The following is a 12,673-nucleotide window of genomic DNA, read 5'->3' on the forward strand; positions in this document are numbered from 1 at the left end:
GCATGTCAAAACTGACACAAGAAAAAAATTAGAAAATATAACCCTCCAATATCTATTTAAACATTGAATGAATACTCCAATATCTATTTAACACTGAATGAATACTCCAATATCTATTTAACATTGAATGGATACTCCAGTATCTATTTAAATGTTGACTCTATTATTAAAAACCTTTCCACAAAGAAAACTCCAGGTCCAGGTAGCCTCATTGGTAAATTCCCTCAAACATTTAAAGAAGAAATAGCACCAATCTTAGACAAACTCTTCCAGATAATTGATAAAGAAGAGACACTTCATAACTCATTTTATGAGGCCAGCATAAATTTAATAACAAACTTGAAAAGGACATTACAAGAAATGAAAATTACAGACCAGTCTCTTTCTCATGAACGTAGACACAAAAGTTGTAAACAAAATATTAGCAAACAGAAACTATTTGTGTTTCAAAAATCTCTGAACTGTACACTTAAAAGGGTGAAATATTGTGTATAAATCATATCTCAATAAATCTGACTTCTAATAAAGAAAAAATGGATCTTAACTCACACATTATCAAACTTCCAATAGATTGTAGATATATATAAATGTGAAAAGCAAAACAATAAAGCTCTTAGAAAAAACGTAGGAAGGTGTCTTCATGACTTAAGGTAGGCAAACATTTTTGTAACAAGTTTTTTAAAACTACTAATTATAAGGGGGAAAACTGATCAATTTGACTACACTGAAATTCATATCTTCTGTTCATCAGAAAGCACCATTAAGAGAGTAAAAACATCTGTCACAATCTGGGAGAAGGTATTTGTAGTACATATATCCAACAAAGGACTTTATTCCAGAATAAATAAAGAACTCCTACTAATCAATAAGAAAATTGTAGATAACCCACTTCACGAAAGAGGATATCCAAATGTCCAATTTTATTAGTCATCTGGAAATACAAATTACAACCTCAATGTTGCCCACTGCATATTCCCTAGAAGACTAAAGTGGAAAAGGTAGGCAAGAGCCGGTATTGGTGAGGATATGGAACAGCTGGACCTTTCAAAACATTGATATTGGAAATGTTAATTGATACAATCACTTTGGAAATCTGTCCGTATTTACTCAAGCAAAACACTTGCAAACCCATTATCTAGCAGTTTTACTCCGTGGCATATATCCAACAGTAATAAGTGCACATGTTCACCAAAAGACAAGTAAAAGCTCTATTAGCAATAGTCAAATACAGGAGACACCCCAAATATCCATCAGTGGTAGAATGGATAAATAATGATGATATATTCATACCACGGAATACTAAAGGCAATGAAAATTCTACAACAGCATGCAATAACATCGTGTTGAGTGACAAAAGCCAGATAAAAAAGAATTCATACCATATGATTCCATTCATATAAAATTCAAAAATAGGCAAAGACAGTATAAGCTGTTAGAAGCCAAGAGATGGGTTATCTTGCTGTTTTGTCTTTTCTTTTGAGATTGGTTACTCTTGAGGAAAGTCTCAATGACTGGCAGGGTAGTTGAAGGGGTTTCTGGCAATGGGGTTGTAACGTCTTGTTTCTTGATTTAGGAGCTTGATTACATGGATGTGTACAGTCTGTGAAAACACTGTACACTTGTGATTTCTGTATTATACTTCAATAAAAAATGTTTACATAGAAAAAATTAAGTGGATGGGAACATGGCAAAAATTGTTGTATCCATTTAACCAAGGAAACTTGAGTAGGGGAAGAATTAGCTTTAGGACAGAGGAAGATTTCAAGAATCTGAGCCCGTTTGCCAAAGATCTGTGTGATTTTCCTTCAGGCTCCACCTTTAGGTAGAAGGACTGACTGAGGTCGGTCAGCAATTTGAAGAGAGTGTCACAGAGACTGACCAGTCCTTTATGAATGCAGAGTCTTATGGCATTCTGGGCCTGGGATAACCCTGCTTGGCTGCTGAAAGGGTGACCCCAGTGTTCGACACAATGGCCCAGAAGCTGGTGGATCTACCCATGTTTTCTGTGTACACGAGCAGGTAAGGCCCATCAGCCCCACCAGGTTAAGGTTATGACTATAGGGAAACAACACGTCTAGACTCAGCAGTCACAACACCTGGGTTGGAGCTCTTGCTTGGTCTTGTATCAGCTGTGTGATTTGGGGCAAAACACTTGCCCTCTCTGAATATTGAGAAAATGGGGTTTGCCTCAAAGTCGTTGAAGAAAGGACTTTTTAAACTATACCACACTGGAGTAATTAAAGAATCTCTGGGACTGGACATTCATTTCTGCAGTGAATAAATATTTATCAAGCCCCTATTATGTGCTCACCATGCTGCTAGGCACTGGGAACACAATGGAACAAGAAAGACAGTCCCTGCCCTCAAAAAGCTTAATTCTAGGGAGAGGAGGTGGGGAAAAAAAATTCAAATGTTAGCTGACAATAAAATAATTACACATTAATGGCTGGAATAACAAAATGTAGTAGATGCATACAACAGAAAATTATTCAGCCTGAAAGAGGAAGAAAATTCTAACGGTAGCGGAATTCATAGAGACAGAAAGTAGAACGGTGGCTGCCAGGGGCTGGGGAAGGAACAAGCAGGAAGTTATTGAACGGTTATAGAGTTTCAATTTTATAGGATGAAAAGGTTCTGGGGATTGGTTGCACAACCATGTGAACATACTTAACACTACTGAACTGCACACTTAAAAATGGCTAAGAGGGTCGATTTTATGCGTTCTTTGCCAACTTATACAATTTTTTTAATTGCATGTTGTGGCTGGAAAAGGTCATGAGACTCACCAGCCCTCGGACACGTTTACCTGGGGTCCTGGGAGGGTCAGGGAGGAGATTTCTTACCTCTCCGACTCCTTCCCAAGGAAACTTGGCCTGAGCTTACCCTGTTTCAGCAGAAGCGCATTTCTCTCTCTCCTCTCTCACATGGAGAGCCTTGAATCTCCTCCATCACATGGCTTCCTCTCCAGCCTGATTGCAGTGGAGACCAGGCCTGGACGGAACTGTGAGTAAGAGGGCAGGCGTCTGGACACCTCGCTTCTTCCCTTCAGAGTTTCCTGCTCCCTTTCAGCCTAGAAAGATGTGAACTGTGGTGGAAAACTGCAAAGCCTTTGCAGTCAGACTGACCTGGATTTAAATCCCCCTCTCTTGGGACTTCCCTGGGGGCTCAGTGGTTAAGAATCCGCCTGCCAATGCAGGGGACATGGGTTCGAGCCCTGGTCCAGGAAGATCTCACATGCTGCAGAGCAACTAAGCCCGTGCGCCACAACTACTGAGCCTGCCCTCTAGAGCATGGAAGACACAACTACTGAGTCCACGTGCAGCAACTACTGAAGCCCGCGTGCCTAGAGCCCATGTTCCACAACAAAGAGAAGCTACTGAAATGAGAAGCTCGCGCACCAGAACAAAGAGTAGCCCCCGCTCGCCACAACTAAAGAAAGCCTGCATGCAGCAACAAAGACCCAACACAGTCAAAAATAAATTAATTAATTAAAAAAAAAAAGAAATCCCCCCTCTTGCATTACTTCATCTCCATGAGCCTCATTTTTCTCAAATGGACACTAGGTTGACATGAGAATTAATAAGATGAGGCAGGGAAAATTCCTAGCACAACACCTTGCATAAAGGCCATCAACAAACATCAGCTCCTCCCGCCTCGTGCCTTGAAAACTGTTTTCCTTGGATTCCCACAGATATCCACTTCCCTTCCCCTTTACTGCCCTGCATACAGGGCCCCAAGTTTTGTCTTTCTCTGATCCTTTTCCTCCCGAAAACAAATCAGTTTTAGGTCCTACTTCTGCAGGATCCTGCTAGGTGGCAGAACATACTCTGAGAAATCAACACAATATTAATAAATATTCAAGCTCCAGTAAGTCACTTCACGTTCAATTAGCGTCTTTGCCTAACACAAAAGAGCGAATACTGTGGAAATTCCAGGCACCACCATAATAGTGGAGAAGATACTTGGGGCAAAGGAGTCTTTGGGGGTGCCTCAAGTTGCATGGTGAATGCACACCCCATGATGGTCCTGGCCTTGGTGCTGCCTGAGTTCTGCTTGATCAGATCTGTGGTCTCCATTTCTCACCTCCTTACCCCTTCTATCCAAGAAGCAGGAGGATATTCACAAATCACTGAGCAGAGTTGTTTCTATTGTTTGCCCGAGAGGCTCCGACTCATCAACTTGCAGCAGTCGGAAGCCCTGGTCTCAAAGCGCAGGCTGATATTTCTACCTATCTAGGCACTTGGTGTGAGTGACCAGACCAAGAAGCAGGGGCCTGGCTGAGGCTCGCCCCTGAGATTTTCCAGTGGCCCTTCCTTGACCATCTGCCTTTCTTTCCATGTAGTGACACAGGAGGTGGTGCAGGTAGCAAGCTGATTTTCAGAGGCTAGGACCACTCCCATCTCTCTGGGAACATAGATTGAGTCCCAGTCACCAAACAAGTCTACTGGCAGATTGCAGTGGACACGTAAGTATCCTCCACTGAGTAGTTACAGGATGAGGGAAGAGCTCATAACAGGCTCAAGTGAAATTGGATTAACTAAATTGACCTGAATGAAACTGCTGGTCACTGAGAGAGGATGCTGGGAGCTCGCTGCATGAGGCTAGAATATGGAGGTGCTGAGCAGAGGGGCAGGACGGGGCAGCAGACACATGGTACCAACTCTCAGCTTCCTTTCTTGTACATGTGGTGTATCTTCAAACAGACAGTAAATACTAACACCCGGCCAACTACTCATTCAACATTAATTAACATGCAAGGCAAGGGCTGAATGATACCGGGGTGCAAAAGCGAATTGGACTCAGATTTTGCCTTCACAAATCATTGCAGAAGATGACACCTATACACAAACTACTACCATGTAGAGTAGAAGGTGGTCAGTACTCCATGAGATGGACCACCAAAGTGGCCCAGACCAGAAAGGGCAAGACCACTTCTATCTGAAGAACTCCTCAAGGGTTTCATGGAGGAGGTGGCATTGATTGAGTCTACACACACACACACACACACACACACACACACACACACACACACACAGAGGCGCGGAGCAATCAGGGAAAGTGGAACTAGATTCCTGCCACATACCTAGCGCTGCACTAGACCATGCAGGAATTCAAAGAAATGTAATTCACATTTCAATTCAGCTGAAGATAAGTTCCTGCAAGGGGACAGGCATGTGCTAGGCACAGAGATACAAAAGCCAAAAAGGCTCCAATGTTTCCTGTCTGCTGAGGGTTTTTCAAACTGCAAGGATTTACCCATTTATGGGTCACGACATCATTTTAGGGGATCGTGACCTATATTTTTTAATGAAATGGGCTAAAGTGGAAAATATCAGAGTGCACTCCACATATTAAGGTTAAGTAGTGTCATGAAATTTTTATTTCCTGCGTGTGTGTGTGCATGTGTGTATGTGTACTGGGTCAAGAAGTAAATATATTTCCTGCTATTCATCTCAGTCAAAAAACAAAATATATATATAGAGAGAGAGAAACACTCATGCGGTGAGAGAGACCAAAATGCAATTTCCTAACGTGCTTCAGCAGATTAGAGAACCCAGCAGAGAGTGAGAGCTGCTGGGGTGCCAGGGCAGCCTAGGGGGAGAAAGGGGAAGGAACGAGTAGGAGTAGCTGACGATGCTTCCTTTGTCCTCAGAATCCAGGTGGGAGGCACCATGACGTTCTTCTCCGAAGGCTGCAGGCCACTGTGGACCCAAGGACCTCCCTCATCACAGGCCCCTCAGGCGGTAGCAAGCAACTGCACAGACCACTGGGGCAGAGCCCACGGTCGGGGAATTGGGAGGCCTCTGAATAGATCCTCTGTGTTCTATTTTTGTACACTCTGGAGTGCGCCAACATCGGTGTCTTGCCGGATGTCACCTTCACCATCAATGGGGTCCCCCACACCCACCAACCAACTGCCTACACCCTGCTGGTGAGAACTGTTTCCTTATTCTGCAAGTCACAGGACCATCCTCACACGGCTGCCACTTCCCCTTTCCAAACAGTCGCCTGTACTCAGGGTGCCTTTACCCCTTGCCCCCCTCCCATCTTATCCAGCTCTGAAAGCATTCCCCCTGGGAGGGGTGGTACTGCCGATGGCGGAAACGCCACTGGGCTGGTTCTAACTTCCTGTTCTGCCGCGAAGCAGCAGCAAACCTTGGACAAGCCATTTAACGAGGTTTTCTGACATTGTCAGGTAGGACTTTTCAACTGACAAAACTTAATCTCTTCAACCACCAAGTCAGACTGGGATATTATTAGCCCATTTGATAGATGAGGATACTCAGAGAGTTAAATGGTTCAAGATATGAGCTGCTAGAGGTAGGGGGATACAGAATAAGGTTATATCTCTTCTAACATTCAAGTTAACATTCTCCTCACGCAAGAAAATGTCTTGTTGCAAGCGATCGGTAAGTTTGGAGAATGAGGTAGAAAGGGAACTTCCAGGTGTTTTGGAAATCTATGATCCCAAATTTTCAATATCGCATTTCTTTGGCGACACACTTTAACACACCAACTTTGCCCAAGAGTCTCCTGCAGCATCAGGGTGACTGCACCAGGATGGAAGCACTAAGGTGTAGACAGAAGGCTTTACCTACCCCCATAACTTGATCTCCATTCACACCCCTTCCCAAAGCCAACAAATATAAACAGACAATGCAAGTGAAAACAAGTGTTTTGCTTTAAAACACAAGCTTCATGTCAAGTCTCCTAAGCTCCTCCAACAAAGGAATTGTAGAGCTGCCACTGTGATGCTGAGGACAAGCTACACATTTCAACTGTGCTAAGTTCATTAGTCTATATACCTTTCCCCACTCCAACACCCCACACTCTCTCCCCTTCACCCTATGTGAGTCCCTGCTCACATGCACACCCTTCCCTGTACACATTATGGTGCTATTGTCCTTTTACGCTAGCAGTCTTCAATCAGAGCCACCTTAATCCATCAAGGATGCTGTCATAACTTTGCATTTTTGTCCCCTTCCTCTCAAGAAGACTCTTGAAGCTCTCAGTGAATTTTCCCAAACCTTCATCAGCAACCTCAAATTTCAAATAGTTGCTGGAAAGACAACTTCTGCCTGTTAGATCCCAAGTCTTTACCAAACCAAATAAGGTTGGGAGAGGTTATACTCCTCTCACGGATCAATGGATACCTACTTGCCTTATAACTTGAAGGAGCCACTCGAATGATTCTTCCCAGAACTTAAACAAGAGAATGGCAGTGGCTAGCCATTTACAGAGCAATTACTCTCCCTTAAAAAATTAAGTTGAGCTTTGCTAGAAACTAAAGAAACCAGAATTTAAGCCAAGATCTTCTAATGCCAAACCTTTTGCTGTTCCAGCCATGCAACAAGGTTTCAGTTTTCCCAATCGTTAAGATGGTGGTAAGGAGTGGAGGTGTATAACAGATGAACAAGTATCAAAATTGTAGAACTTAGAAGCCAAGACCCACGTATAAGAAATTGTGCAAACACTTTTTGGAGTAAACATGTATAGGTATATGAAACGGAAGAAAGAACCAACCAGCCAAAATTGTGAAGCGGCTGTCCAAGGCCATTTGGTATAGCTACCACTACTACACAGTACAGCCTCTAGACAGCACTACTTCCTTCTTTCCCTATACGTCATTTATATTCTTCTTTCCAATTCCAGAAATTCATGGATGGCATGAAGTTCTTAATCAGTGGCTTTCAAGGTTCTGACATCCAACCTCCAGCTTGGTCCTTCCGGACCCTAAGCAATGTATCATTAAACAGTTTTATTGCCTTTGACCATGGGAATAACCATGTGGGGCTGGCCCCAGCAGTCCCCTAAGCAGGGGCCTTGTGTCTGTGCCAGCCCCCCTGGAAATTCACCTGGGCCTATTAGGTTGGGACATTCTCCACAGCTGTCAAAGTTCTTTTCAATAGAATGCAGTTTTTCCAGACCTGCAACCCAAATTAGAATGAAACAGAGCATGAGAACACACACATACACACTCACACACATACATACACCCACATACACACCAACTCCACCAACATCATAATGGAAGAATTAAGTTGTATGCCCATACTTTTTATCGCTTTTTGCTAATGTTTTATTACGGAAATTTCCGAACACGTGCACAAGCAGAAATTATAGTACAACAAATCCCTGTACAGCCCCACTCAGTTTCCACAACCCATCAACGCATGGCAGGACCTGTTTTCTCTGTTTCACCAGCTACTCCTCTCTTCAGCCCCACACACCTGGATCATTTTGAAGTAAAATTCTTAGCATCACACCGTAAATCACCACATCAAATATTTATCCATAAACCCTTCTAATACAGGTATCCCCTGCTTTTCAAAAGTTCACTTTATACCACTTTGCTTTTATGAAAGACCTACATTAGTACCTGTTTTCCCTAAACTAAAGGAATCCAAAGAGGATTTTTGCACTTATGAAAAAAAGACAGAAATCGAAAAAAGCAGTCAGTGTTTGTTTTGCAGCAAGCTTTTGTAGAGGCAGGGCATACCCCAGCAGTGAGAGTGGCACCAGCAAGCTCCTTCATGGGAACTATACTCAGTATCTGGGCATCAAGCCTCCATAGCTTTGAACTGTATCTGTGAGCATCTGAGCTTTATCTTGATTTAATTTGTGTGTCCATTAGCAAGGTGTGTCCGTTAGCATAGTTTCATAGGAAACTTCTACTTTTAGATAGCAAGGGAAACCAGTATTCTTTTTTTTTTTTTTGGTTAATTTTACTCAAGCATAGTTGATTTACGATGTTGTGTTAATTTCTGCTGCACAGCAAAGTGATTCAGTTATACATATATATATTCTTTTTCATATTCTTTTCCATTATGATTTATCACAGAATATTGAATACAGGTCCCTGTGTGGGAAACCAGTATTCTTAAAGGTGCTGTCAGTGTTCAGATGTTTCCTATTGCCTCATAAATGTTTGGTCTTTTTTACGGTTGACTTGTTTGTGTCAGGATTCAAAGGTTCACAAAGTACATTTGTTTGAAATGTCTCTTTTCATCCATAGTTGCACGTTCTGAATTTCACTGGTTGAAATCCAGAGCTGTCACGTAACATGTTTGTCTGAGTTCATTGTTCCTATAAAATGATAGTCAGATCTAGAGGCCTTATTTCGTGGAAAGAACACTTCATAAATGGTGCTGGGTACCTCTACTGTGTCCCATCGGGGACAGATAATGCCGGGCGCCGCTCAATTTGTAACGTTAGGACCGATGGGTGGGTTCCCGAGTTGTCAGCCTCATCCACCCACGATAACGTTCCCTTCAGCATTTGACCCAAAGGCTTCAGCAGCCATTGATGATCCTCGCTTAGATCCACACTATCACTAGGGGCTGAAAACAGGGATTTTTCTAGTTCTATTTTTCCTCCTGTATTTGTTAGCTGGAACTCTTCTATAAAAAACAACCCTTTCATTAACTATCGTCCACTATGAGGTACAGCTCATACAAGAAAGGCAAGATTACCTGCTTCTTTCCCTTTATTTACCAGTTTTCAGAATAATGAGTATGTTTCAACTTTCCTGCCATTTTTTAATGCCCGGATCACCCCATGTTTAGCCAGTGGGCGCCCCTTCAATTTAGCTCCTGTGAACTTTTGACTTGACCTCAATACAAAGAGATGTCCTGGGCCCATTTTCCCACAGTTCTGGTTCCTTGCGGTGTGTTCATGTGTTTGTTGTAAATGAAAATATTTCACAGTACATAGGAGGGGTGTGGTTGGAGAGAGAGAGGGAGAGAGAGGCTCTGAACAAGCGCTTTTCACCTTTGGGAACCAGGGCCCATCCTAAGGGAGCTGATACGGGGAATCTGGGTCTAAGGACCATCCTTTGCCACTAGGAACAACTTGTCTTTCTTTTCCTTCCTTTCAATTTTGCTTTTTTCAAAATGGAAATATCTTCAGTGTTTTTCTTATTCTAAAATATGTGAAAGTCCCCCGTGAGCCTCCTCCTCAGAGATAAGCATTACTATCAATCGATGCAGACGTTTTTCCTTGCATATATAAACAGAGATGGCTATTGGTAAGGAAAGCTTTTTCTTTTCTCATTTAACAGCAGATTTCCCATCAGTCCATTCTTCTAACTCATTCAGCACAGTGTCAATTTATTTATCAAACCCTCTCTTAACAAATATTTGTTTTGCGCCAGGTGCTAAGAGAGACACCCCAAGACCTGCAAGACAACTGGGGCGGGCCCTGGCTGTCACTTCTGGCAGCAGAGGTCCTGGAAAACACACCAGGCTTAACCCTAACCCTAAGCCTGTATCCACCTCTGTGCTCCACCCCTCACCAATCTGGCATCCTTGGCTAATTCCTTTGTGTCTCTGGGATATTCTCCCTGCAGAGCTCTTGGGAAGAGTTGAGCTTATCTGGATGGAAGCACTTGGGTCATAATGTTAGCATCCCTTCCCTCTAAGCATCAGGATCCAAGAAGTTCACAGCTACACACATGCACACACTATTTTTTTTCTTTGTTTTTACTCTTTTTTTGCCTATATATATATGTATATATATACACACATTTTTTTAACTAAATTATTGCTTTCAGAGCAATATTTAAGCAATTAAGTCAAAAGCAGCATAGTGGGGTTCCCTGGTGGCGCAGTGGTTGAGAGTCCGCCTGCCGATGCAGGGGACACGGGTTCGTGCCCCGGTCTGGGAAGATCCCACATGCCGCAGAGCGGCTGGGCCCGTGAGCCATGGCCGCTGAGCCTGCGCATCCGGAGCCTGTGCTCCGCAACGGGAGAGGCCGCAACAGTGAGAGGCTCGCGTACCGCAAAAAAAAAAAAAAAAAAAAAGCAGCATAGTGGAGCGGTCAACAACACAAGCTCTGTGAGGGCGGGGCGCCAACCTTTAGAGGGCATCCCTGCAGACTTTCTCCTCAAGGGTGACTTCTACATGGGCAGCAACCCTGATGTGCTGGCCTGGAGCCTGAGGGTCCAGGAGCCTGAGTGGTGGAGGCTGAAGTATGAAAGTGATGCTTCAATCACATCTGTAGGAAGTGAAATCAGGCTCAGTCCCAAGGCTGCCCGACCCCAGTTCTGCTCTGAGCACTCTGGTCCCTCAAGGCAGAAGTGGTGCTTTCAGTCAATGTGGACTAAAATCCTGCTGCCCGTGTAAACCTACTTAACCCTAATAGCTGCTTTGGGTTTTCCACAACTGACCTTGACTCTTTGTGACCTTCACATCAGTGGTTATTACCTCTGAAATCCAGGACCGTGTCCCATGTCCCACGTCTGATACTAGCTCACCACCTCTCAGGGATGGGCCAAGAAGTTTGGCCAAAGCTTCACTGTGCCCTGGGAGTTGTTAAAGGATGCTGTATTCCTTTCCTAGGGCTGCCATAACCAAGTACCACAAATTTAGTGGCTTCTTAAGACAACAGAAATCTATTGTCTCACAGTTCTGGAGGCTAGAAGACCCAGATCAATGTGTCAGCAAGGCCATGCTCCCTCTAAAATCGTAGGGGAGAAACCTTCCTCACCTATTCCAGACTTCTGGCTGGAATCCTCGGCATTCCTTGGCTTGCAGCTGCGTCACTCCAATCTCAGCCTCTGTCATCCCATGATGCATCCCTGTCTCTGTGACCCTTCCCTCTTATAAGGACACCAGTCACATCAGATTAAAGCCCCGTACTACTCCAGTATGAACTCATCTCAATTTTAATTGCACCTCCAGAGACCCTATTTCCAAATAAGATCATTCTGAGGTATAGGGGTTCAGACTTCAACCTATCTTTTAGGGAAACTCAATTTAACCCATAACAGATGCTCTGCTAACTAATTGCTCTTATATTTGACTTTTGGCTTCTTAAAATCCTTTTAGGAGTTTTCGGTGTTTTGTTGTTCTTTTCTTGTCTTTTCTCTTCTTTTCTTTTCTCTTCTTTCCCTCACAACAAATCTGTAAATTAAGCAGAGGAGGTTTTCTTACCCTGTTTTGTAGATGGGGAAATTGGGTTATAAAACAATGAAACCATTTGTCAGAAGTAGAGACGGGGCTTCCCTGGTGGCGCAGTGGTTGAGAGTCCGCCTGCTGATGCGGGGCACAGGGGTTCGTGCCCCGGTCCAGGAAGATCCCACATGCCGCGGAGCGGCTGGGCCCGTGAGCCATGGCCGCTGAGCCTGCGTGTCCGGAGCCTGTGCTCTGCAACGGGAGAGGCCGCAACAGTGAGAGGCCCGCATAGCGCAAAAAAAAAAAAAAAAAAAGTAGAGATGAAGGTAGAATTCATGTCTCCCAGCTCCTAATCCATTGCTTCTGATTCATCCTCCTCCCCCACCCAGGTAGTTGCCAGTTCAGGATATCTCAAAGGCAAGGATGAAAGGTAGATTCTAAACAGTCCCCCTAATAATGTTTACTTGTTAAAATAAAAATGTGTAAGCTGTTGAAAAGTTAATGGCTGCTGACCCCCAAAAGGATTCAAACAGCGTCCTCATGTCTGCTCCTACATGGAGATAAGACCTTGCCAAAGGATTCCGGGGAGGCTGCTATTTTTGTGTGTCTGGCATCATTTCCTTTGAGGAATTGTTCCCCTCCTGTTCTAAGTCCTATGGCCTCTCCTGGTGGTTCCTGGGTTCCCGTCATCACCAGTGACATTACAGGGGAGAACACAGGCCTCAAGTCACACCTGTCAGACTCTCTCTCCTGGGAATGGGAATCTTGAGTGGGACCC

General features: G+C 43.9%; 1 protein-coding gene across 1 annotated transcript; it reads left to right on the forward strand.

The window, feature by feature from the left end:
- Positions 1-1,181: 1,181 nt before the first annotated feature.
- Positions 1,182-7,815, forward strand: CTSE (cathepsin E). Its single transcript, XM_032606404.1, is given in 6 exon segments — positions 1,182-1,199; positions 1,823-2,019; positions 4,343-4,465; positions 5,654-5,694; positions 5,697-5,932; positions 7,654-7,815. Coding segments are annotated over 6 exon segments (777 nt in total).
- Positions 7,816-12,673: the final 4,858 nt, after the last annotated feature.

This window comes from Phocoena sinus, chromosome 1, assembly GCF_008692025.1.
Source record: "Phocoena sinus isolate mPhoSin1 chromosome 1, mPhoSin1.pri, whole genome shotgun sequence".
Lineage (NCBI taxonomy): Eukaryota > Metazoa > Chordata > Mammalia > Artiodactyla > Phocoenidae > Phocoena > Phocoena sinus.